The 23270-nt window shown below is 34.4% G+C and overlaps 2 protein-coding genes across 2 annotated transcripts; one reads left to right on the plus strand and one right to left on the minus strand.

The window, feature by feature from the left end:
* The first annotated feature begins 3929 nt into the window (after positions 1-3929).
* LOC107009740 (uncharacterized mitochondrial protein AtMg00860-like) lies at positions 3930-5542 on the plus strand. Its single transcript, XM_015209086.1, has 2 exons — positions 3930-3983; positions 5138-5542. The coding sequence occupies exons 1-2, from the start codon at positions 3930-3932 to the stop codon at positions 5540-5542; spliced, it is 459 nt and encodes a 152-aa protein (XP_015064572.1).
* A 3033-nt stretch (positions 5543-8575) lies between these two features.
* On the minus strand, positions 8576-14458 carry LOC107010467 (glycerophosphodiester phosphodiesterase GDPDL6-like). The gene is made up of 9 exons (XM_015209752.2): positions 14314-14458; positions 11191-11608; positions 10998-11107; positions 10379-10886; positions 10263-10304; positions 9882-10157; positions 9633-9769; positions 9063-9549; positions 8576-8979 (listed from the first exon to the last, which is right to left on the minus strand). The coding sequence occupies exons 1-9, from the start codon at positions 14347-14349 to the stop codon at positions 8750-8752; spliced, it is 2244 nt and encodes a 747-aa protein (XP_015065238.2). The 5' UTR covers positions 14350-14458; the 3' UTR covers positions 8576-8749.
* Positions 14459-23270: the final 8812 nt, after the last annotated feature.

Consider the following 23270-nt stretch of genomic DNA (forward strand, 5'->3'; position numbering starts at 1 on the left):
CCAGAACTGGGACCATCTTTCAGTCGGAGTCCTCTTATAACGAGCATGTCCACAAAACTTACAATTTTCTAATTCACTATCAGTCTTGTTAAACAACAAGCAACCATTAACACAACAATGAATTCTATCAAACGTCAATCCTAACTTGGACAGCAAACGCTTTGCATGATAGAAGTTATTTGGTATGTTAAATTCTGGATTAACTAGTTCAAGTTCATGTTCTAGTCTCAAGTCCAAGTCTAAGTTCAACTTCAAATTCTATATAAGTTCAAGTTCAAGTTCTAATTTCAAGTTCTAAGCTCAAGTTCAAATTCTACGTTCAAGCTCTAATTTCAGGTTCAAGTGTAAGTTCAACTTCAAATTTTATGTTCAAGTCCTAAGTTCAAGTTCAAGTTCACATTCTAAGTTCAAGTTCCCATTCTAAGTTCAAGTTCAAGTTCTAATATCAATTTCAAGTTATAAGTTAGAGTTCAAATTCTAATTTCAAGTTCAACTTCAAATTCTAAGTTCAAGTTCTAATTTCAAGCTCAAATCTAAGTTCAACTTCAAAATATGCTTTGTTTGGTCTAATAAATTTATAATAAGTTCAAATTAATTAAGGTCAATAATATTTTCAAGTGCTACAAAATTCTAATTAAGTTCAACTAAAATCCATATTCTAATAAGAATAAAAATTAAGTTCTAATAAATTAAAGTCAACAACATTTCAAGTTCAGATTTCTAATTAAGTTAATTTATAGTAAATTCAACTTGTAATTAATTATAAGTTTTAATTTAGTTGTAATTCAAATCCCTAAAATTGAAAATTCAAACTACCTAGCTAGTGTCCCAAATTCAATCTATTAGTCCTAAAATATCAAATATAATTCAAAATAATCCTAATAAATTCTAAATTCAAACTGGTCTTAAAATTTATATTCCTAGAATCCCAAAATCAGACTAGTGCTAAAATCTCAACTTCAAACAATTAGTTAATCTCAAATATAATTCAAACCAGTCCTAAATTCCAAATTCAAACTAATCTTAAAATCACAAATTGAAACTAGTCCTAAAATATCAAAATCAAACTAATTAAGTTAAGAAACACCCAAATTCAAACAAGTCTTTAAATACCCTAATTCAAACTATTCTTAAAATCTCTAACATAAAACTAATCCTAAATTCCAAATTCAAACTAATGTTAAAAACATAAATTCAAAATAGTCCTAAAATCTCAAAATCAAACTAATTAACTCAATAAATACCCAAATTCAAACAAGTCTTTATATACCCTAATTCAAACTACTCCCAAAATCTCTAATTCAAACTAGCTTGTCCTAAAATTAAAATTCAAAAACTACTCCTAAATTATCCTAATTAATACTAATCCTAAAACTACACAAATTCACTCACTAACTAAAAACCTCTAATGCAAACTAATAATCAATTAACACAAATTCAATAAACTGTTTAAATTAAATAGCTAACAAGATAAAAATATAGCTTAATTCAAAAAAAATAATGAGTTAAAAAACCCTAACCTTAAATTAGGAGAAGGAGAGGTTGAAGAGAGAGGAGAATGAGGCGCATGCGGCGACGGCGGCGTCTGGTCCGGCAGCAACGGAGAAGCAGGCGGCAGTTGGATCATTTCTCTGGCGACAGCAACGACCGTGGAGGAAGGAGAGAATTTTCAAAACTGGGGAAAGGGGAAATGGGGAAAATTTATGACTTGTGTTTTATATATTTAATGAAAAGCAACGGAGGGCGTCTTTATGTCAGTAGCTTTTTTACAAAATAGTTGATCAATATTTTGACCAAAAAGTGACGGACAAAGAGACGTTGTCCATCGCTTTTTTTAAAATGTTTACCATGTTTTTGACCAATAAGCAACGGACATAAAGACGTTGTCAGTTGCTATTTTTAAAAAATATATATATTCTAAAATAAATTAGAAGCGACAAACAGGGTGTATAGTATTTTAATTTATATATAATTATTTTTAATAAAAGCGATGAACGGCATCGCCATTTATGCTAGATATAGATATATATATATATATATATATATATATATATATATATATTAAACTTTAAAGCAACTGAAAACAATCCTAGTTCATTAAATATAAAGCAATAACAAACTTAATTTTACTCATTTAAAGTAATATAACTACTGTTGGAGATTCTCTAACTGACAACAATCACTATGAGCCTAAGTGATGGTACAAAATTTTACATCGCGCTGCCGAGGACCATCTTATGCCTTTCCATCGGTATAGGACCTTACTTAACTTAGTGGATCCACTAGCTTAACTTAAGTGATAATCTAAAAAGTATGATACTTTAATGTCTATGAGAGGCGTAAGACGCCAGGGCCCAAACTTCAGAGGCAAAGTTGGGGCGCTCTGGCTGGCACGACAACCTAACCCTTGTACCTAGGTGTTCTCGACTTTTCTCATTTTTCATCTCTAAACCCTCTAAACTTCTATGATTCTTTCTCCAAACACTTAGGATCATTAGTACCCTCAATACCCAATAGATTTAACTCAAAATAACTCGAAAACACGAATCAAATCGACATTAGGCATTCAACAACTCCACCAACAAGAATTTGATAATGTTCTTCAAAAGCTTCACATATTAACATGTAAATAACTCACCAACAACTAAATCGAAAAAAGTTTGGTGTGTGGGTGAACTGACCTAATACCAAATGATCTCACATACCTTTATAGGGATCACCCCCGACGAATTCCACTGACAAAGCNTATATATATATATATACATATGAATGAGAACCCTTCTACGCATAATGAGGAGATAGAATAGGATATCGAAGTTGGAGATGTTGAGGAAATTGTACATGAGGAAGAGGTACCAGTGAAAGCTGATGTTTTTCCTCCCTTGGATTCAGTGCTAGTGCAGCAAATCATGTAATTCTTAAAGGATTGGGTTGGTCGTGGAATGCCCCTACTGTCCAGCAACTCAGGCTCCCACCAAGCCTCCTACTTTTAGCACTGCTCCTAAGCTCAGTGGAACGGGAGGTAGTGATGATTTCTTTCATCCTTTTTTGGGCTCTGTTATGACTGACAATAAGCATGACATGTTGACTAAGTTCTTGAAGCTTAAGCCTCCAGTACTTTTTGAGTTGGGAAATTGAAGACACTTATGCATTTATCTTAGACTGTTATGAAAGGTTGCATAAACTGATATTTTTCACCAACATAGGGTTGCGTTCGTGTCTTTCCAACTTCAAGGTGAGGCCAAACAATGGTGGAGAGCTTACATGGAGTGAAAATCTTCTACTTTACCTCCACTCACTTGGACCCAATTTCTGTTCTTGGAAAAGTATGTGTTTAGAACTTTGAGGGATCGCAAGAAAGATGAGTTTGTTAAATTGGATCAAGGTGGGATGTTTGTGGCTACTTATGAGGCCAAGTTTCATGCTTTATATAGATACGCTACGCAATTGGTGACTATAGAGGGTAGAGGATCCGGTTATTTATTCGGGGATTGGATTTTAAGTTGAATTTTTATCTGTCCATGTGACTTCTGTAGGGAGGAACTTAAGTGAGGTGACAAACTATGTGAAGAAAGTGGAGGGGGTGACGCGAGACAGTCAGGCTAAGGAATTGGCTAAGAGAGACAAGAATTCTAAAAATTCTCGGGGCTCCTATTCGAAGGTATCACATAGGCCAACACTGGTAGCCAAGCTAATTTAGTCCGCTATGCTCGCCTCTAAAGGTAACTATTCAAGAAACTTATCTTATCATTTACAGGATACCCAAGGCGTTACGCTTCTGGTGGGCACAAAAACACCCTGTGATCGTAGTTTCTATAATTGTGGAGAACTTTGACATATGAGAAGAGATTGCCCCTACCCGCGCGTGCTATACCCCGCGCAACAGCCATTTAGAGTAGTGGTACCCCCCCCCCCAGGGAATGGTAATAATGGTGGAGGACATCCAGAATGTGGTCGAAGAGGGAATCATTGAGGTCGTGGAGGTAAGTAACGCGCAACCAGGAAGGGAAGTGGCTTGTCAAGATTATAGGGTGCTATGTTATGCTTTTCTGGACAATAATGAGGCGGACACATCTGATGTGGTGATCACATGTGCTATTCTTATTTGTGACCCGATGTCTAATGTATTGTTTAATCCAAGTTCAACTAATTCTTTTGTGTCGATGAGATTTTCTTCCAAGTTTAATATGATATTTGATGTACTTGATTCCCCTATTCATGTTTCTACCCCAGTTGGAGAGTTAGTCATAGTTATCCATGTCTATTGTGCTTGACCTATTTTGTTTATGGGATATCAGACTTGGGCTAATTTGGTGATTTTGGATACGACTGACTTTGATATAATCTTAGGCATGACTTAGTTTTTCCCCTATTATGTTGTATTGAATTGTAATACTAAGTCAGTGACTCTAGAAATTCCAGGAAGGGAAAAACTTGAGTAGGAAGGGGTGTTCAAGCCTAAGCAATCTAAGATTATATCCTGCATTCGTGCTAGTAATTAGTAGAGCAAGGTTGTTTGGCTTGTTTGGCCCATATTAGGGATGTTGAGATTAAGGCCGCATCCATTGGGTTTATTCCTATAGTATCCTAATTTAGTGAAGTGTTTCCCAGTGACTTATCTGGTATGCCTCCAGATAGAGATATAGATTTTTGCATTGGTTTAGAGCATGGTATGTGCCCCATATCCATTCCTCCATATCGCATGGCTCCGGCAAATTAAGAGAGTTTAAGTCTCAAATCTAAGAGTTTATTGATAAGGGATTTATTCACTCTATTGCTTCCCCATGGTTGCTCGGATTTTGTTTGTTAAGAAGGATGGTAGCATGAGAATGTGTATATAATACTGGATTAAATAGAGTAACTATTCGGAACAATATGCCTTGCCCTAGATAGATGATCTCTTTGACAAATTGAAAGGGGCAGTGGTTTCCTCTAAGATTTGGTTACCATCAATTGAAAATTAGGCCGGAGGATGTGACTAAGACTGCGCTTAGAACTCGTTACGGGCACTATGAATTTTTGGTTGTCTTTTGGTTTGACCAATGCGCCTACAATGTTCATGAGTATGATGAATAGGGTGTTTAAACCCTTTCTTGATTCATTTGTGATAGTATTTATTGATGATATTTTGGTCTAGTTGAAAAGTGAGAAAGAGTATGCCGAGCATCTTCGTATTTTTCTTGGTGTTCTTCGGAAACAAAATTTGTATGCTAAATTTTTTAAGTGCGAACTTTGGTCGAAATCGGTTGCATTCTTGGGGCATGTAGTTTCAAAAGAAATGGTAGTGGTAGATCCTCAAAAGATTGAGGCGATTAAGAATTGGGTTTGGCCTAGTTCGGTGACGGAAGTTAGGAGCTTTGTGGGGCTCACTGGCCATTATGGCTGGTTTGTTAAGAATTTTGCCTCCATTGCTATTCAATTGACTAATTTAACGAAAAAGGAGATATCATTTGAATGGACTGCTATATGCGAAGAAAGCTTCCAAGAGCTCAAAACTCTCTTGACCATTGCGCCCATTCTAGGACCATTGCGTCCATTCTAGCATTACAGGTTGAAGGTAAAGATTTTATCATTTAATGTGATTATTCACATTCTGGTTTGGGTGATGTGTTGATGCAGACTAAGAATGTTATAGCTTATGCCTCAGGCCAATTAAAGGTACATAAGAGGAATTACCTAACGCGTGATTTGGAGTTGGAAGCGGTGGTGTTCGCTCTTAAGATTTGGCGACATTACCTCTATGGTGTTAAGTGTGAAGTGTTCACCGATCATCGTAGTTTACATCATGTGTTCACTCAAAAGAATTTGAATTTGAGACATTGAAAATAGATGGAGTTAATTAAGGATTATGATGTGCCTTTCAATACCATCCGGGTAAGGCTAATGTTGTGGCTGTCGCCTTAAGTCAAAATGCGATAAGTATGGGTAGCTTAGCCTACTTGAGTGTAACCAAACAACCTTTAGCAAAGAAAATTCAGACCTTAGAGTCCAAGTTCATGCAGTTGGGAATCTCTAAAAAGGGTGGGGTGTTCACTAGCATTGAAGTTAAGGTCACCTTCATTGAGGAGATCAAGCCAGACAATATGAGAATAAAAATTTGAACGAACTCAAGGAGAAGATGGAGAATGGTAAGTCACAAGAGGTCACTCTTGATGTGGATGGTGTACTCAATGTTAAAGGGAGAATTTGTGTTCCTCGAGTTGATGACTTAATCCAAGAAGTAGTTGGCAGAATCTGTTGGTTCGAGATATTCTATTCATCCGTGTGTGACCAAGATTTAAATAGATGTTAAGCGAATTTATTGGTGGTCGGGTATGAAGAAATACATCACAAATTTTGTGGTGAAATGTCAAAATCACCAACAAGTGAAATATGAGCAGCGAAGACCGACAGGTTTCTTTAAAGGATGCCAATTCCGAAATGAAAGTGGGAAAGAATAGCTATGGAATTTGTGGTTGGTATTCCCAAGACTTTGGGGAAGTTTGACTCTATTTGGGTAGTGGTTGATAGATTGAATAAGTCATCCCATTTTATTCTGGTAAAGATAGATTATAATGTGAAACAGTTGGCTAAGGTGTGTGTAAAAAAGATATAGTGAGGCTGCAAGGAGTGCCTCTGTCTATCACCTCATATCGTGGTACCCAATTCACTTCCAAGTTCTGGCGGAAATTGCACAATGAAGTGGGCACCCAACTCACTTTTAGTACAGCTTTTCATCACAGACAGATGGACATCTGAAGGACTATTCAAGTGTTGGAAGACATGTTAAGAGCATATGTGATTTATTTTGGAGGATATTAGGATAAATTTTTACCCTTGTGTGAAGTCTCTTATAATAATAGTTATCACTCTAGCATTGATATGGCACCATTTGAGGCATTATATGGGAGGAGATGTAAATCACTCAAGACAAGGTTAGGAATATTCAAGCTAAGTATTTACCATCCTAGAGTAGACAAAAGAAGTATGTGGATCATAAGTTAAAAGTATGGAATTTCATATTGGAGAGAGTGCTCTTCTGAAGAATCACCCATGAAAGGGGTGATGAGGTTCGGTAAGATGGCTAAGCTAAGTCCTAGATACATTGGTCCATTTGATATAATGTGTCAGTCCGGTAGCATATAGGTTAGCCCTACTTCCTAATTTATCAAGTGTTAATCCGGTATTCCATGTATCCATGTTGAAGAGGTATCATGGTGATGGGGGATTATATCACTAATTGGGACTCAATTTCGCCAGAGAAGAACCTCTAATACGAGGAGGAACCGATTGCTGTTCTTGATCGTGATGTATGCAAGCTGACCAAGGAGATTAAGTCTGTGAAGGTTCAATAGAAGCATCGCCCAGTTAAGGAAGCTACTTGGGAGACCAAGAAGGACATGCGAGAGAAGTATCCTCAATTATTCATCGAATCAAATACTACCTCTTTTTTTCCTTAGCCTAATTTTCCTAAGTTTGTCACTCTAGGACAAGTGATAGGTAAATTGATATCTATTGCAACGACTTGTTCCCGTTGTTATAGAAATGCTAACGAGGGAAAATTTGGGTTGTAAAAAACTTTTTAGTAGTAATTAGATTTCTCCAATCCTGTCCTGATTTGGAGGAAATCGGAGTCATTAAAGTGTAGAGACATCTAGTACAAATCAAGTGAACCATTTATGATTTCGAATGCATGAGTAGTTAGATAACTCGTTAACGAATCCGAACGACTTTACGAAATTGAATTTGAGTGAGTAGATCTCCGCAAATCAAACTTAGCGTAAAGGGTAATTTCTGAGTGTCATAGGTTAGAGGAGTGTTATGAAATGGGGTTTTGTTTGTTCGTGAATCCCGCCCTGACGGGGGATTCTACCGCCCTGGCGCCGCCACTATGGTGGGCAGGATGCGAGTTAAAGTCGTTAATATACCCCAAAACGACCTCATTATGCAATTTTCTACTTTTAGAGTTAAGGAACGACCCCGAGGCAATTTTTACTCGTTTTTCACCATTCTTGAGGCTAAAGGTAAGATTTTCATTCCTGAATCAATTTTTCGATCCGTAGAACGTAATAGAATGGGTTAATGTTGATAGGGAAGGATTTTGTTATGGATTATATGGTGGAGGCAACCCTTAGTTGGTTAGTTCGGATCATGGGTTTTATCTACGGTTCATAGAATTGCTACAGTTTTGGTAATTAGCGATCATTTATTGATTCCCATGTTATTGTGATTGTTTGTAGACCAAGAGTAAGCGGAACGAATCCGGAAAGGGATGGATCAAGTTTCTTAGCTTTTCAAGCTTGTTTCGAAGTAGGTAATGGTTGTGATTCTATGTTTGTGTGATGTATGCTTGTTCTTGCTTCATTGTGTCTCCAATATTCTAACCGGCAAATACATGTATTTGTCGAGTAACGATATCCAAAGGATGAAATATGGTATAGTAATCAATACTTGAAACAATCAGAAATCCTAGTAATTAGAACCTAAACTAGTGAGATTTATGTGGCTTGCTCTCTAATTTTTATGTGTCTTACTTCATCTTTTTTCCCACTATGACTATTTTACATAATCTTTGCCTTGTGAGGAATAGAATAAGTCGTTGAAATATTGTCTGAAAGTTAATGATTGGTACTTCATAAACGGTTATTTTACTGCACTATCAGTGCAATATGTCTGTAACATTTCTTACAATTTCAAAAGGAGACGCTTTGTAAGACGTTGTGGCTTCATTTTTGTTTTTTTACCATTTATATATATATATATATATATATTACCATAAAGAAAAAATGGAGTTGGAATTAGAACCTCCATGATCATTTTTCTTGGCAATTGCAGCTACAGGAGGTAGTGGTGGAGTAACAAAGTCTTTAGTCTCCAAGTACTCTGGAGGGGGAGGCTTGTACTCTTCTACTTCTTTTGGATCGAGGGCATACGTTATCACTTCCCCTGGATTTATCTCTGGTATTCTATATGACTCTTTATTCCCAGTGCACAAATTCCCTGTGCCAACAAAGAATTATAAACTGATTTTTGTATCTACACAATTAATTAGATTACATAAATTTGAGTGTTCATTTACTTACTGGTGTATGCATTTGCTGTTCTTGGGTACTGCGTTATAATTCCATCCGCACCATAGTAAATGAGGTTATGGATCAAGGTGTATGGATCGGAGTTAAAATCCATGTAAATATCTTGGAATTCATTCAAAACAGTTCCAGCATAGACACTAATATTGGCCCAATGCATACATTCAATAAGGTTGGTCAAGTTCAAAGTAAAACCCTCTCCTCGAAATTGTGTGTATAAGGAATGTTTATGTAAAAGTACTGCATCCGCATGCTTCTTGATTTCTAATGCTGTCTCATTCGTTACAAATTCAACCTTCTTCTTAATGTGAAGTACTTTTTGGTAAGTCGAGATATCCTTGAATTTGTCTAGAACTGAACTTTCACCTGACATGATCAGAACCTTCTGAGTTGATTGCTTATCAAGTGTGGCATTGCTTAAAGCAGTCGTGACAGCACCCACAATGTCGAGATCCTTGTTGGTGGCAAGGAAGGCAGCATTCTACAACACAACCAAGTTGCAATTATTAATAACTCTGTATATATATATATATATATATATATATTAGATTATAAGAAAATTACTTCTATGTTGATGAGAACTCCAGAAACTGCCTTTGCCTTGGCGAATTCCAAGAAATCCGAGAGAGTTACAAACTTCCCCATATTCTTGCGTGCTGGATCCCTTGCCAATTCTCCGTTAAATTCACTAAACATTTGAGCTGTGTCCAGGACAATTAAAGAGAGAAGAAGAGAACTAAATTTGACAAAAAGAAAAAAACAAATATTTGAAATATTGTAGTCTTGAGAGAGGTGGATCGATTGATCACTCACGTTTCAATGACTGAATTTCTTCCCATGTAAAATCGAAAGAGAAAATCCCCATAGAGGATTGGAGTGCCTCAACCTTAGTCGCTCGACTCATGAAAGGTCCGGATGCAGTGGTGGTTGAGATGAGGTCAACTGAAGGCAAGCAGAATGCAACTCCGTCTTTTGTCATTTGGACAGAACAATCGATTATGTCAGCACCATCATCTACTGCTTTTTGATAGGCAAGATCGGTTGATCCTGGATAATCTCCACTTGCTCCATTTGCAGTAATTATCAGAGCTGCCAATTCAAATTTCACGACAGGATTTAGAAATCACCTTTTCCAAAAGTAGTATAGGAACTCTATCTACTACTTCATTGCACAGAGAGATTCAATTTTCATACTATGGACTCTCCTTGAAGCATTCCGACTCCCTGCCAAGCAAGCTGCAGTCAGAAGAAACAATTGTGAGACGTAATGATCTTGTATTTCCTCTTGATCATATGAAAAATATTCTCACCAATAGCGATTGATGCTGACGTAGCAAAGTCTGTGACCACACCGTCAACAGCAAACTTTGAGTTGTCAACGAATTGCAGATACTCTCTTTGTGGATCATAACTGTAGTTGTAAGGCAAATAGTTGTCATTTGCGAATCCATAAGCAAAAACTTGAACGCCTTGTTTATGAGCTTTAGCCACTAGATTGGTACTAGACTTTAAATGACGACCTCTATTGACAGGCCATATGTACTCTCTTGGTACAACGATTCCTGCAGCAAATTTCTTGATCATTGAAAACTTTGTTAATAGTGAAGCATATCGTTTATTTGTTGTTGGTTCAACTGTGCTTCTATCAACAGGAAACTTGAACATTAACTTCGTTCTGAGACCGCGCACAACTGGTCCCATTCTTTTCAAGAAACCAATATCTGAAGACGATATGTAAGAGATATCCTTCTTTACCTCCAAGAGTTGTTTGATTTTATCAACTAAACTTAGATTGTGCTGGTTGTAGAATGCCGGATACTGTAATACAATTTTGGTAAAAAAAAAAATAAGTCATTTAACTGACAATAGGATTTAAAATGCATTTCATAAAATGTTTCAACAATGAGAAAGAAAGGGAGTGATAAACACCTCAGCATTGATCCATACTTGAGTATTATTGTTTTCCTCTAAAAATAGGTCAGTTGGATATGGTGATGAAAAATCAAATAAATCGGATCTGCTGAATATCGATTGTGTCACTGGAAAACAAAGTCGAGTACAAATATTAGTATGAGCAGTACCATATATATATAAGCATTTACATGCATAAGTTGTCTCTTACCAACCAATTTACTTAACATCTCATCACTTGTGAAGTCCAATGCAAACCATCCTTGAAGTTCTTTTCCATTAACAATGTAGGTTTTTCTACGATCTGGAAAAGCATCGGCTGCATTTGTTGTATTCTGGATGTTTAATTGTGAGAGACAAAATCCGTGTCCATCATGAGTCATATGAAGATCACATAGGAAGACAGTACCATTCTGTCCAAATACATTTCTAAATGCTATATCTGTTTGTGAGGGATAAAGTCCCGAAAATCCCCCATTTGCAACTACTACTGGTTCATCACCATGTAGAGTCAACCATTTTCGTTTAGCAAGAGGAACTGCAGTACCCTTTTTATGTTTCGCATCAGCTGTAGTGCATTGGATCATCAAGCAAACTAATAAGACATGCCTCAGCATTTTCTTCCAATCCTGTTCCAGAAAGAAAAAAAAAATATTAAATGATAAATTGGAATGAATGACTTTGTGTTGCAAGTGTACTTATAATATTTGTATCATGAGAGATGGTGAAACTGATCTTTTGTTATAATGTGTGAGAGAATTAAAGGATAACTATTATCTTTCTGTTGATGAGTAACTCAACTCCTAGGTAAGGTTTCAGATAAGCAGTGATATATATGTGGAGGGTTACGTTGAGTACCACGTATAGTACATGAACAAAGTTGATCCCCTACAAGTCATGTCTAGATGATCTTAAATAAGTCCCTTAGCATGTGTGGACACCTTAATGTTTGATACGTGAGTCTTATAGTGTATTATATCAATAATGAGATTAATGAATTACACTTGTAAGATGAAATTACACTGGTCTGTACTGATACTACCCTGTACTCTTTTTTTGTTGAGTGCAAAAACATATTCCAGAGATCCTAAGATATGTACCTCTAGCGCATGACAACAATTTTTTATCTAGATTGAGCACTTCATTTTCAGGCTTTCGTGGATTCTCTTAGTAGTCCTTGTCCATCTTTTGTTCGGTTCTTGAGAATTGTAGTGGATTATTTTCACACATATACTTTGGTGGTTTTACAAACATTATGGATTTTGTTGTAATCAGATTATATTCTATCTAAAATTGGTTAATGAATTTGGTTAAGATTTGGTTTAGACGGTTTACTCATTGGCGGATTTGTGTGGGTGTCGCTCACCACCATTTTAATTGTGAAAAAGTTGGTATCAAAGCCTTCTGTATATCTATCTCGTTGTACAAGAACATGTCTTGTTGAGTTTTGAAAAATGGTTTGTGGATGACTATAGTTTTCTTCGAGAGGCTATTAGACACTAGGAAATTTCAACTTCTTTCTTTTCTTTGTGTTATATAACTTGATTCAAATTGATATCTGGTAATTCAATTTGTATCTGACTCATTCATTCTTTTCTAGCAGATGGTGAGAACACGCAAAGGAGAAGCGAGGGTTGACAAACCAGCTGTTGAGGCTGTGGTTTGGGTAAGAGGAAGAGTGAGGGGTAGAGAAAGAGGTAGACGACAAAGTTCCGTCCGCTCTAGGGGCCGAGCTCGGAAGTTGCAAAACGACTATAGAAAGATCATAACTCTAACTATGTGTCTTACGACAAGGGCAAGCATAAAATGAAGGGGATACACTAATGCAAATTTTAGAGGAGATATGGATAAGAGTAGGTCCTGTTGCATTTTAAAGGTACGAACAGAAAATGAATGTCCACCTCTGAGTGTGTTATATGTTCTACTAGTTTCTGAGCACGTGCTTTGCACGTGTGTTTCATGTGAATTTTATAGATACGTTAGAATAACTAAAATTTCATGAAAATATATATGTAAAAATTGTAATGAATCATACAATATAACAATTACAAAATGAGAATAAAGACTTACTGCAATAAAACATTTATAGAAAACTAAATTAAGAAGTCTAATAGAGAGAAAAAAAGACAAAAAGAAGCAGAAAAAAACTATAATATAAACATTATTCTTATAAGACTGATGTATATATAGATGAAAAAATAAGTACAAAATTAATACATAACTCTCTGAGTTCTTATTGACTCCTTTCACATCCTATTAAAATTCAAGAGTCTTCATCATCTACTTTTACTATAGAATAAAAATAATAACCTAATAATCTTGGTAGGGGTTTCATGAGATAAAGTTGAACTTATATAAATAGAATGGGAGGAATATCAAAAGATTTCTTAAAGTTTTAGTTTAAATATTTGGAGGTTTTGAATATGAAAAGATGAGAGTTATGAATATTAAGAGTATAAAAGTTGAATAAGTAATTAGAAAATAATAATAAATAAATGAAGAATATGAAGAAAAAAATAAAGTTAGCAAACCATGTAGAAAGAACAACTAAAGTTCTTATCATGTAATTAAGCATCAATAAATTTAAATTTGTGAAGCTAGTCATTCTTTAATAATAATCAAGAGGACATTATTAATATGTTTCTCCATTTTGCAGATTTGCACCCTTTAAATTATTAAATTTCGTTATTTATCATAAAGGATAATACTTTATCTACATTAGTTATATTATTAATGAGAGGGGTTAAGGGAAAAGTTATAAGAAGAGGAAAAGTAAAGAAATTTAGGTAAAGATTTTTTTTTAAAAAAAAATTATAATTATTATATACATATAGATTATAGATGATAAATATTAATAAATTAGATATTTTATTAGAAATTAATCTTAGGAAGTCTAAAAGTCATTAATATTTAATTAAATTTATACAATCAAATATTTAAATATTTTATAACAATTTAATTTATAAAAGGGGTAAAGTCGTAATTGAACTTTTAATTTTTTTGTTCATGCTTTTAGTAATATATGATAATGATGATAATGGAAATAATCATATGTAGCTTTATGTAATCCTAATCTTGTAACATCAATTGAACTACCAAGCCAAACATTCGTTAAATTACATAGAAAAACATTTATATTTCTTCATTCTTTATCTACATAATTCATAAGTTCCATCATATAAATAATCCTATTAAATAATGAAATGAAAAATATCTAACTCAATATTTCATCACCATAAATGTAAACGTCAAAATATGTACATACAATTAATACAATGTCATATATGATATCAAGATTAAGAAGAAATTAAGGACGAAATATAATTAAACTCACTTGAATGTTGAGATCAGGTAATGAAGGGAGAAGCATTCCCCTTGAGTTTCAGAAGGATAAAAGATAAAGATAAAAAAGATAAAAAAAAAAGGAAAGAAAAAAAGATGAGGTAAGAAACTCTCAAGGGAATGGAGAAATGAGGGAAAAAGGGATAGAGAGTTTTAAATAAAATGAGTGAATATTAAGAGGCTTTAATTAATTTTCTTTCTCGCAAATCTCGGACTAATATCTGGTTCTTATTATTTTATTTTCCTTTTCAATAAATTTACTATTTTTCTTCATTCCTTTTAGATTCTTGGTGAAATTATTTTATAACGATCCATATCGTTGTGATTGAACATTTCACGATGCAGTCGAAGGAATTAAAACATTCCTTGTCACCATTGCTCCGTTCCAAACACATTTGTATTACGCAATGAGAGTGGAGTTCATGATCAGAGGACCGCTACACTGGAGCGCTACAAGATAACACCTGCAAGGTGGAATTTCGAGTTTAATATATTTGAGAGATTTCAAATCTCAATCTAAAAAGGATTGACTCCTTAAAATTCCCCTAGGTAGAATCTTTGAGAAAAAGAGCTCGAGAAGTTGGTTTTGAATTTGATAAAAAAGTTGTAGTTTTTGGAAGGTTAGTTGTTAAAAGTGGTTTATGACAACAACTAGATTTTCGAGTCTCGGAATAGGATTTCTTCAATTTCATCAGCTCTATAATGTAGAATTGATCTAGGAGTGTTGACATTTTTTGTTTCAGAGTTATTTCGTATATTTGAGCTCTTGATTTGTAAGTTAAGTGAATTTAGACTATGAGTTCACTTTAGCCAATATTTGGAGTTTGGACATTCGGATAAGATTTTGATGAATCCATTGAAACCAGGGGATGATTGTAGGCCTAAGTGAGGTCTTGGTTGAAATTTTAGAGGTTCTAATGGCAGTTTGGTGTCGAGTTTGGTTGGGTAGCATATGTGGTTTGTGTACTCAAAGTTTCGAACAAATATCGAGGATTCATTTGGTGATTTTTGTTGAGTCTTGTGAGTTGATGATATTATTGTCTTGTGCAACTATTTTTGTTCATCGTGATTACGGGGCCATCCCTCTTTATTGCAAAGGTGTGTTTTGATGTGTTGTGATCGCATGAGGGGATCTCATTGCAACCTAGTTGTTCTTATTCCTTTTCTTAAAAACCATACATTAGGCTTGATTTGGTATTATTTTGGGATTAGGACAATATATACTAGTCGGGTTTTTTTGTGTATTCCTATCTTGTGAGTTGACTTGTATGTTATCGGTATTGTATAATTGAACATGTTTGGCCTTAGTATAGGTTTATACTAGTGTTTGCCATAGACTCGCGGCATTTATAGCCTTCTGGCCTTGTTTCTGCTCTGATGTCGATCTGGCCGACTTAGATCCTTTTTGTCTGGTGTAGAAAAATTAAGTTTAATAAATTGAGCCTTAGTTTATTCATTGACCCTGCTTTGACGACCTTCCACCCTCTCTTCCTCTTTCTACGGCCCCGTTGCAACACCTAAGGTTTCACGCTTCTCTACGCGACTTCATATTGAAGTTGCTTCAAGCATGGAGCGTTGTGCGGGTTACTTGTGATTAGACGTTGTTCCACAATGTTATTATTGTTGGTTGCAGTGAAATCCTCTTTGGAGTCGTCATGCCCCCCAGTTTACTCTTGTTAGTTGGGTATCTGACACCCCTAAGAGTTTACTCGCTGGTTGGGTGGCCTTGAATAGTTACTTAGGGGTCGTTTGGTAGGCCGAATTAAAACAAATACTCCATGTATTATTGATGGTATTATTTAGTACTATGTTTGGTTGGAAATTAGGTCTATGTATAACTAATCAATGGATTAGTTATACCTCCTACATGGTATTATATGATGTATTACTAATAACTTCTATGTGGAGGTTTTAGCATTACATGGGATATAATACCATGGGATAAGTCTATTAAAGACAAAAATATCCTTCAAAACATTTTAATTATTTTGTTTATTTTCTTGATTTTATGTTTTATGATTGTCCTAGTAAATTTATTTAAATAAATTAGCTTACAAATTATTTAGAGAGAATAATTTGTATCAAACAACTCTCTCTAAATAATTTGTAAGCTTATTTATTTAAATAAACTTACTAGCACAACCATAAAACATAAAATCAAGAAATAAACAAAATAATTAAAATGTTTGTGCGGTTTTCTAATATTTTGTATTTTGAACAATTTATAAAATTGAATACATATTTAAGTTACAACTTACAATTTTATGAGAAAATGTAGATGATTTATTTAGTTTTACCATTGTTTACCGTCTTTTCAATTTTAAAAGTTGATTGTTTTATCCTTTTTTAAATTGAAAATTGACATTTGTAAGTGATCAATTTACTAAGATGACAATTATTTATCCTCAAATAATTTAAGTAAAAAAGGCAAATATGACAAGAAAATTGTTCTTTTCATAGCTAGTTAGAAGGCCATAAAAAAAATTATTGTCCGACAATTATTTACATTACCCCAATTGCATAATAATTCAAGGGTATAATTGGAAAGGAGTTTTTTTATATATTTTAATCCAAAGACAAGATGAGGTGGGAAACAATGAACCAAACACTTGGTAAAAATAGTCCCTGCATGACAAATCTCTGCACTATTAATCCCTGCATTACTAATCCCAGCAGTATTAATCCTTGCATTATTAATCTTTGTATCAAACGATCCCTTACAGTCAAAGACACGGTATTATTGACGCCCCCGATTTTCCTCTTGCTATCTAGAAGGCTGACGTCCCTGGGAGGTTAATGGTTTGCTAGGCAGCCTCTCGTGGGTTCTATTGACGCCTCCGGGTTTACTCTTGCTTGTTGGGAAGCTGACGCCTCTGAGAGCTTATTGGTTGGCTTGCTGGCCCCATTCACTATGCTTCAATCTTAGTAGTTAGCTATTATGTATATTGATCGGGCTTGTGGGGGTCTATTCGTGTTTTATTTAATCTTGTTATGAGTGTATCTTCTGGACTTATGAAGTCCAATTAGATTTATTTAGTTGTACTTAGTCCTCATTTCTAATATGCTTGTGCGCTTTTCTTTAAATTCCACTTTGACCCCTTTTTTGTGTCTAGATTATATCTTCATATTGTTTTTACCTTTTTCAGTAGGTCTATGATGTCTGCTGAGTACCATTGTGTTGGTACTCATGTTATACTCTGCATTTATTTTGTGATGTAGGTCCTAGTACCATATACCATCGATAATCATTCGAGATGGCAGCTTTGTGGATCGGAGGCGAGTGTGAGCACTTGGCGTTCTTGACTTTTTTGTCTCCTGTATATTGTATATCTAGTCTTTTATATTTTGAGACAAGCTTTGCTTTTGGTCTACTTAGGTACTTGTACTCTTTAGTTAGAACAACTCTGTACTTGTGACTTCCAGGTTCTGGGAGGGATCTTTTATATATATTTTGGGTTTGCTTCCACTTTTATCTTATTCTGTTGTTTAGATTATTGTTTTCGCTTGTTTCTATCCTCATACTCATTACTTAATATTATGGGTTACGAATTGGCTTACCTATTGGTGGGTAATAATAGGTTTCATCATAACTCAAGAAATCAGGTCGTGACAAGTTGGTATCAGAGCTCTAGATTGTCTGGCATCCTTGGTATGAGGGAAAATGTTTAGTAGAGTCCTACAGATCGGTGCGGAGATGTTTTAATTCTATCTTCAATGGACTATAGGGCATTATAAGGAAATTATGTTATTGGCTTCTTATCTTGTGTTTTAGCTTCGATTAAACTCTATTGCATGAAAGATTCGATGGACAGTATCAGCATATCCTACCAGATTTTTAGCATGTGTTTGAACTAAAAAGCCTCAGTCGGGCTTGAAGCTTGAGCTCAGATGCATTCTTCGGCATTCAGAGAATCAAGGGGCAGTCCAAGCATCAATAGGATCATTGACTACCTCGGTTCCTCGATATTCAATTGTAGGAGGTCCAAACTTCTTCTATGGTGCACCACAGACAGGTGCAGTTCTTGGGGTGCAGTCGATGCTTCTTAGAGCAGAATTTGATTGAGTGGTCCCCAACAGTGTTCATTGTATGTTTCTGACTATGTGTTGGATTTCTTGAGTGGACGGGGCTTAGCCCACATTGTTTCATTTAGATCGAGAGTTGAGTCAGAGGTTCATCAGAGTGTTGGCCTTACCACTTCGATTGGCGTTGGAGAGGTCTACCTCTTACCAGATTGTGAGTCATGTGAGGGCTGTGGAGCAGGCATGTTTAGGACTTACAAAGATTTTAGATCTCTTGTTTCCTTAGGATTAGGAAACCTATATCCATGACGAAACTTTCCTCTTCCACTGCTTGTCCCTCATGATGAACATCTGAACTTCTCGACCAGGCTCCAACAAACCTTTACCACGACCATGACGAACACCTAGGGCAAGAGAACATTCTTAGAATACAGATAGGCAGAAGACATTACGCTAGCTGTAAGAGGCCTCGCCTACAGTACAACAGTGATAACATTTCACTTCGAGGTGGGTATCAGCAAAGATAATATAGTTTGGTCACAAATTATATTTGCACCATTAAAAGACATGGTTCTTAGATATAAGAAGTTTATGCTATGATAATAAGGAGTGTTATTAAAATAAGGCGGAATGGTCTGGTAGACCCTTATACTTGTATCAGTTTGTATTATAGACTCTTCAACTTAACATTTTGTCAGCTGAACCCTTATACTCAACATAACACAACATAGTAAACCCCTCTGAGCACTGACCATCCTTATGTGGCATTAATATAGATGAGTTGGCAAGAGAGTGTAGTCACACACCTGCAAAGGCAAGTGAACATGATATTTAAAATTTTAACTTTTACTTTTACGTTATTAGATTTTTTAAAAAAGAATAAATTCAAAAAGGAAAAAAACTTCATCTTCTTCCCCACACTACCTCTATCTTCTTTCCTACACCTCCTATTTTCCAGCCACCCTAACCCCAACCTATTTTTCTTTCTTATCCACACCATATTGTTATTTATCTTCATTTTTCTTTCACTTCTTTCTTCTTTCCCCCACCCATCCCTATTTTTTTCCTCTTCAATCATCATTTTCCCTCTTCTTCCCCTCCCAGACCTCAATTTCTATCTTTCTGCCTTTCCTTGCTCCTTTTCAACTTCTTTCTTGTTTTTCTTTTTTTTTTGTCACCCTAAATAAAAAACGAAATTGGGCAAAAAAATTTGAACATAATAAGCAAAGAAAAATCAGAAATTAGTGGAGTTGTTGATATCTCTAATGAGTAACTTGACCTCTTTTGGTGTCAAAATTATTCTTGTATTTGTAAGCAATTTGGGGTGTGAAATAGTAGTAAGCATTGGATTATGAAAAGTTTGGTCAGATCTGGTTGTAGGTGGCTTGGTTGTTGTTATTGTGGTTGTTAGATGACTTAGGTTGTTGTTACTTTGATTTCGCCGATAAAAATGGCGATGACGCCGGCAAAAATGGAGACTCCGCCGTAAAAAATGGAGACGACGCAATGGCTCCATCGATTTCTCCGGCATCGACGAGATCCTCCACCTTTTCCGATCAGTTTATATTGCTATCCATGCCGGAAAATCGGAAATGCTATATTGGATTTTTCAATTGGATTCTAATGGATTTTACGACGCTGACTTGGTGGTGAATTAGTGAAAATAGGGAGGATTAGAAATGTCAATAATAAATTAAAATGGCACTAGCGGGGATGTGTCTTCTATTGACTTCATCAGATTGCTGGATTGTGAAAAAAATGAAGAAAGAAAAATGGGGACATGGAGATGGTGGAGTTTTGACAGTGATAGTTGGTTAGGGAAGGTGGAGGAAAGGTGTACAAAAATAATTATTTTATTTTATTTGATAAAATAGATTTTTTTAAATTTGTCTTTCATTTTATATTTTTACTAATAATTAAAAAATTATTATGAAGAAAATTATGACTTGACATTAATATATATGACATGGATATAACATATTGTTGGATTTTAAAAAGGTGTGAGTAGAAAATGAAGAGTTGCGACTTTTATGAAGAGTTGTGACTTTTATGAAAAGTTGCGACTTTTATGAAAAGTTGTGACTTTTATGAAAAGTTGCAACTTTTCTGAAAAGTTGTGAATTTTATGGAAAGTTGTGACTTTTATGAAAGGTGACGACCTTTCTGAAAGATTGTGACTTTTCCAAAGGTTTGTGACCTTTCCGGTAAGGCACAATAAGAACCTTTTCGCACTATCCTTTGTTTTCTATAAATTGAGGGATTTCCTCTCATTTTAAACAGAATTTATGGACTTCTTCTTCAACTACTAAATCTATTATTCTAATTGTACTTTACTGCCGTTGAGTGGTTCCCTGACACCGGAGTTTTTGGTATCTATACTCTGGTGATTGAGATCATTTTACCCTGGGAGGTCATATTCCAAATCAAACCTCGGATACTAGAGGGGAATAATTTCCTTAAGGGGACACTGTGAATTCAGTGGACTTGATCTTTTTCCTATTAAAAATTTTTCATATTCTGGTACGTGTTTTACAAACTTTAGATATGTGAATTAATTTCAGTTCTTCTATTCTTTTGTTCTTCACTGGTTCATTAAACTTGGTAACTTCGCGTTTCTGCAAAGTTTGTTGGAATCAGTAAGATTCTTTAGACACATATTAACAACAATTCTTCTTTAAGAAAAATATTTCGTATATTTTTTTTAAAAAAAATCTGTTATCGATTCTAGTTTCACTACTAGTTTTAATTTTCTAGTTGTGAAAATGTTCTTAAACTTTGTTTTCTTACAAAGATGTTCAAAGTTTTGTTCTAAGTATGTTTGGAATACAAGAGGAACAACAATCTTAAGGAAATTATTATACTGTTAGTATTTTTTTGTATTCTACTCATTGAGAGAATCTGATCATGGAAGTAGAAGATAAATGCTTTACTTCTCCATAATTCGTTGCTTTGTTTTAGCAAAGTCGAAGTGAGAATGTAACAAATTTTTTTATGGTATTCCGTTTAAAGATTACCAGGTAACCTTCTTATTAAATTATCTAAGGAGAAAAATAGTTTCTAAGAGTAATCATCTTTGATTTTTTTTAATTATGTGTATCTTTGGAAAAAGATTTGCAAACCATATGTTGTGGAATGAATTTTACTTCGCAAATATTGTTGCTTTTAAAATTCTTTAGTTTGCAAAAATAAGAGATGCATATATTTTGTTTGATAAAATAGTATGTCAAAATGTTATAGTTGGAAGACTATTTGATAAGAAAAATATTTCTATGTGATAAAGAATATGTGTTATTCTGTTTGGAGAAAAAAAAAGACTTCTGTAGTTTTGTACTCCATGAGAAATGTTAGTGTGTCTGATTTTTGTAGACTAAAAACTTTTGTGATTTTATACTCTGGATAAATTGGACTATGCAATTGGTTTGAAGAATATGAAAACTTCACATAACAAGTCAGTGTTGTACTTTTGATTTTCTATAAACTTCAATGTAACATAGAAATAAATTGTACAATTTTGTTTTGTCCTTATTGTTAATATTTAAAATACTAAGTGGCATGTCTATTTATGATAGAGAAAAGTGACTTAGAATTTGTGATTTTGTGTCTCTATGGAATGAACTTTGACATTGTGCAAACATTGTCAAAGAGAATTGCAGCACTATAATTCTTTCGTAGAATAATGTTTCCAACATAAAAATATGTGGAAAAAACTATTTTCAAATACTTGAAAAATATTTTTGAGATCACATTTGAAATGTGGGGGTTATTTGCTTATGATTAGACTTGGTGTCTAATTTAACTTTGGAACAAAAGATATGAAATTCAATGATACTTTTGTATTATGTTATACCCACAAAATTCTTGGAGTATATTTGGTATTGTGGTTGTTGAGTTTCTCTATTACTAGTATATAGTGTGACTAGTATGAAACATCCAAATTATATATATACTTGTTCAAAATAATTGTGTTCTTTTATGAAAAAAATTACTTAAAATGTTATGATTTTTTATGAAAAGATATGTCTATTATAATAAAAGTATTTGCATAGACATGAATATTGATGAATAGTCATTTGTTATGTTTTTGTAAAAATAACAGTTGGACAATATTTTCTTTATTGAACCCGATGAAACTTTGTTCATAGGTAGTTCTATAACAATCACATTGAAAGTTATGGAAATGTCCTTCTGAAAAGGATATTTGACAATCTAAACAATGTTTCTATCATACAAAATTGTAAGAAATAGGAACAAAATATTAGGGAGGAAAAAGCTACCTCGCGAAGAGCTTTTCAAACTCAATGTTTTTATTTGTTCTTACTTGCTTGAGTCAATGTTTGTGACATGAACACTTGGGGCATGTCAATTACAAAACCTTGTAAGAAAAACTGATCAACTTAGAAGTTTTGCCTAACTTTGAGTGCAATAAATAAAAATGTCAAGTTTTTGTGAAATCTAAGTATGTTGAGCATTCTTATAAATCTGTTGAAAGGAATTCTAATCCCTTAGAATTGATTTACACTGACATTTATGATATGAAGTTAACACCATCTCATGGTGGGAAAAAGTATTTGTTACTTTTATTGAGAATTGCATTAGAAATGACTATGTCTATTTGCTAAATGGTAAGGATGAAGCAATAGAAATGTCTAGACAATGTAATATCGAAGTTGAAAATCAGTGTGAAAAAATATATAAGAAGTGATAAGAATGGAGAGTATAAATCTCATTGTGCAGAAATATGTTTGGAAAGTGAAATATCAAACTACTGCCATATTCACCTCAATCTAATGAAAAACCGAACGTTGAAAGAAATGATGGATGCATTATTTATAAGTTCGGGTTTACACAAAACTTGTGTGGAGGAACTATCCTTACTGCAAAAGGGATCAACAAAAAGTTTTGTCCTTTTAGAAAGAAAGCGATTTTGTT

Source organism: Solanum pennellii, chromosome 2, assembly GCF_001406875.1.
Source record: "Solanum pennellii chromosome 2, SPENNV200".
NCBI classification, from domain to species: Eukaryota; Viridiplantae; Streptophyta; class Magnoliopsida; order Solanales; family Solanaceae; genus Solanum; species Solanum pennellii.

What these genes read in the sequence shown, in the direction of transcription:
- LOC107010467 (XM_015209752.2), bottom strand. Translation starts at nt 14,349, where the DNA reads ATGCTTCTCCCTTCATTACCTGATCTCAACATTCAA. An exon ending in AAGTATGGATCAATGCTGAG is followed by an intron (nt 10,887 to 10,997) that starts GTGTTTATCACT and finishes ATTGTATTACAG; the next exon opens with TATCCGGCATTCTACAACCA. An exon ending in AACAGCAAATGCATACACCA is followed by an intron (nt 8,980 to 9,062) that starts GTAAGTAAATGA and finishes TTGTTGGCACAG; the next exon opens with GGAATTTGTGCACTGGGAAT.
- LOC107009740 (XM_015209086.1), top strand. Translation starts at nt 3,930, where the DNA reads ATGGTGGAGGACATCCAGAATGTGGTCGAAGAGGGAATCATTGAGGTC. An exon ending in GAATCATTGAGGTCGTGGAG is followed by an intron (nt 3,984 to 5,137) that starts GTAAGTAACGCG and finishes ATTTTGGTCTAG; the next exon opens with TTGAAAAGTGAGAAAGAGTA.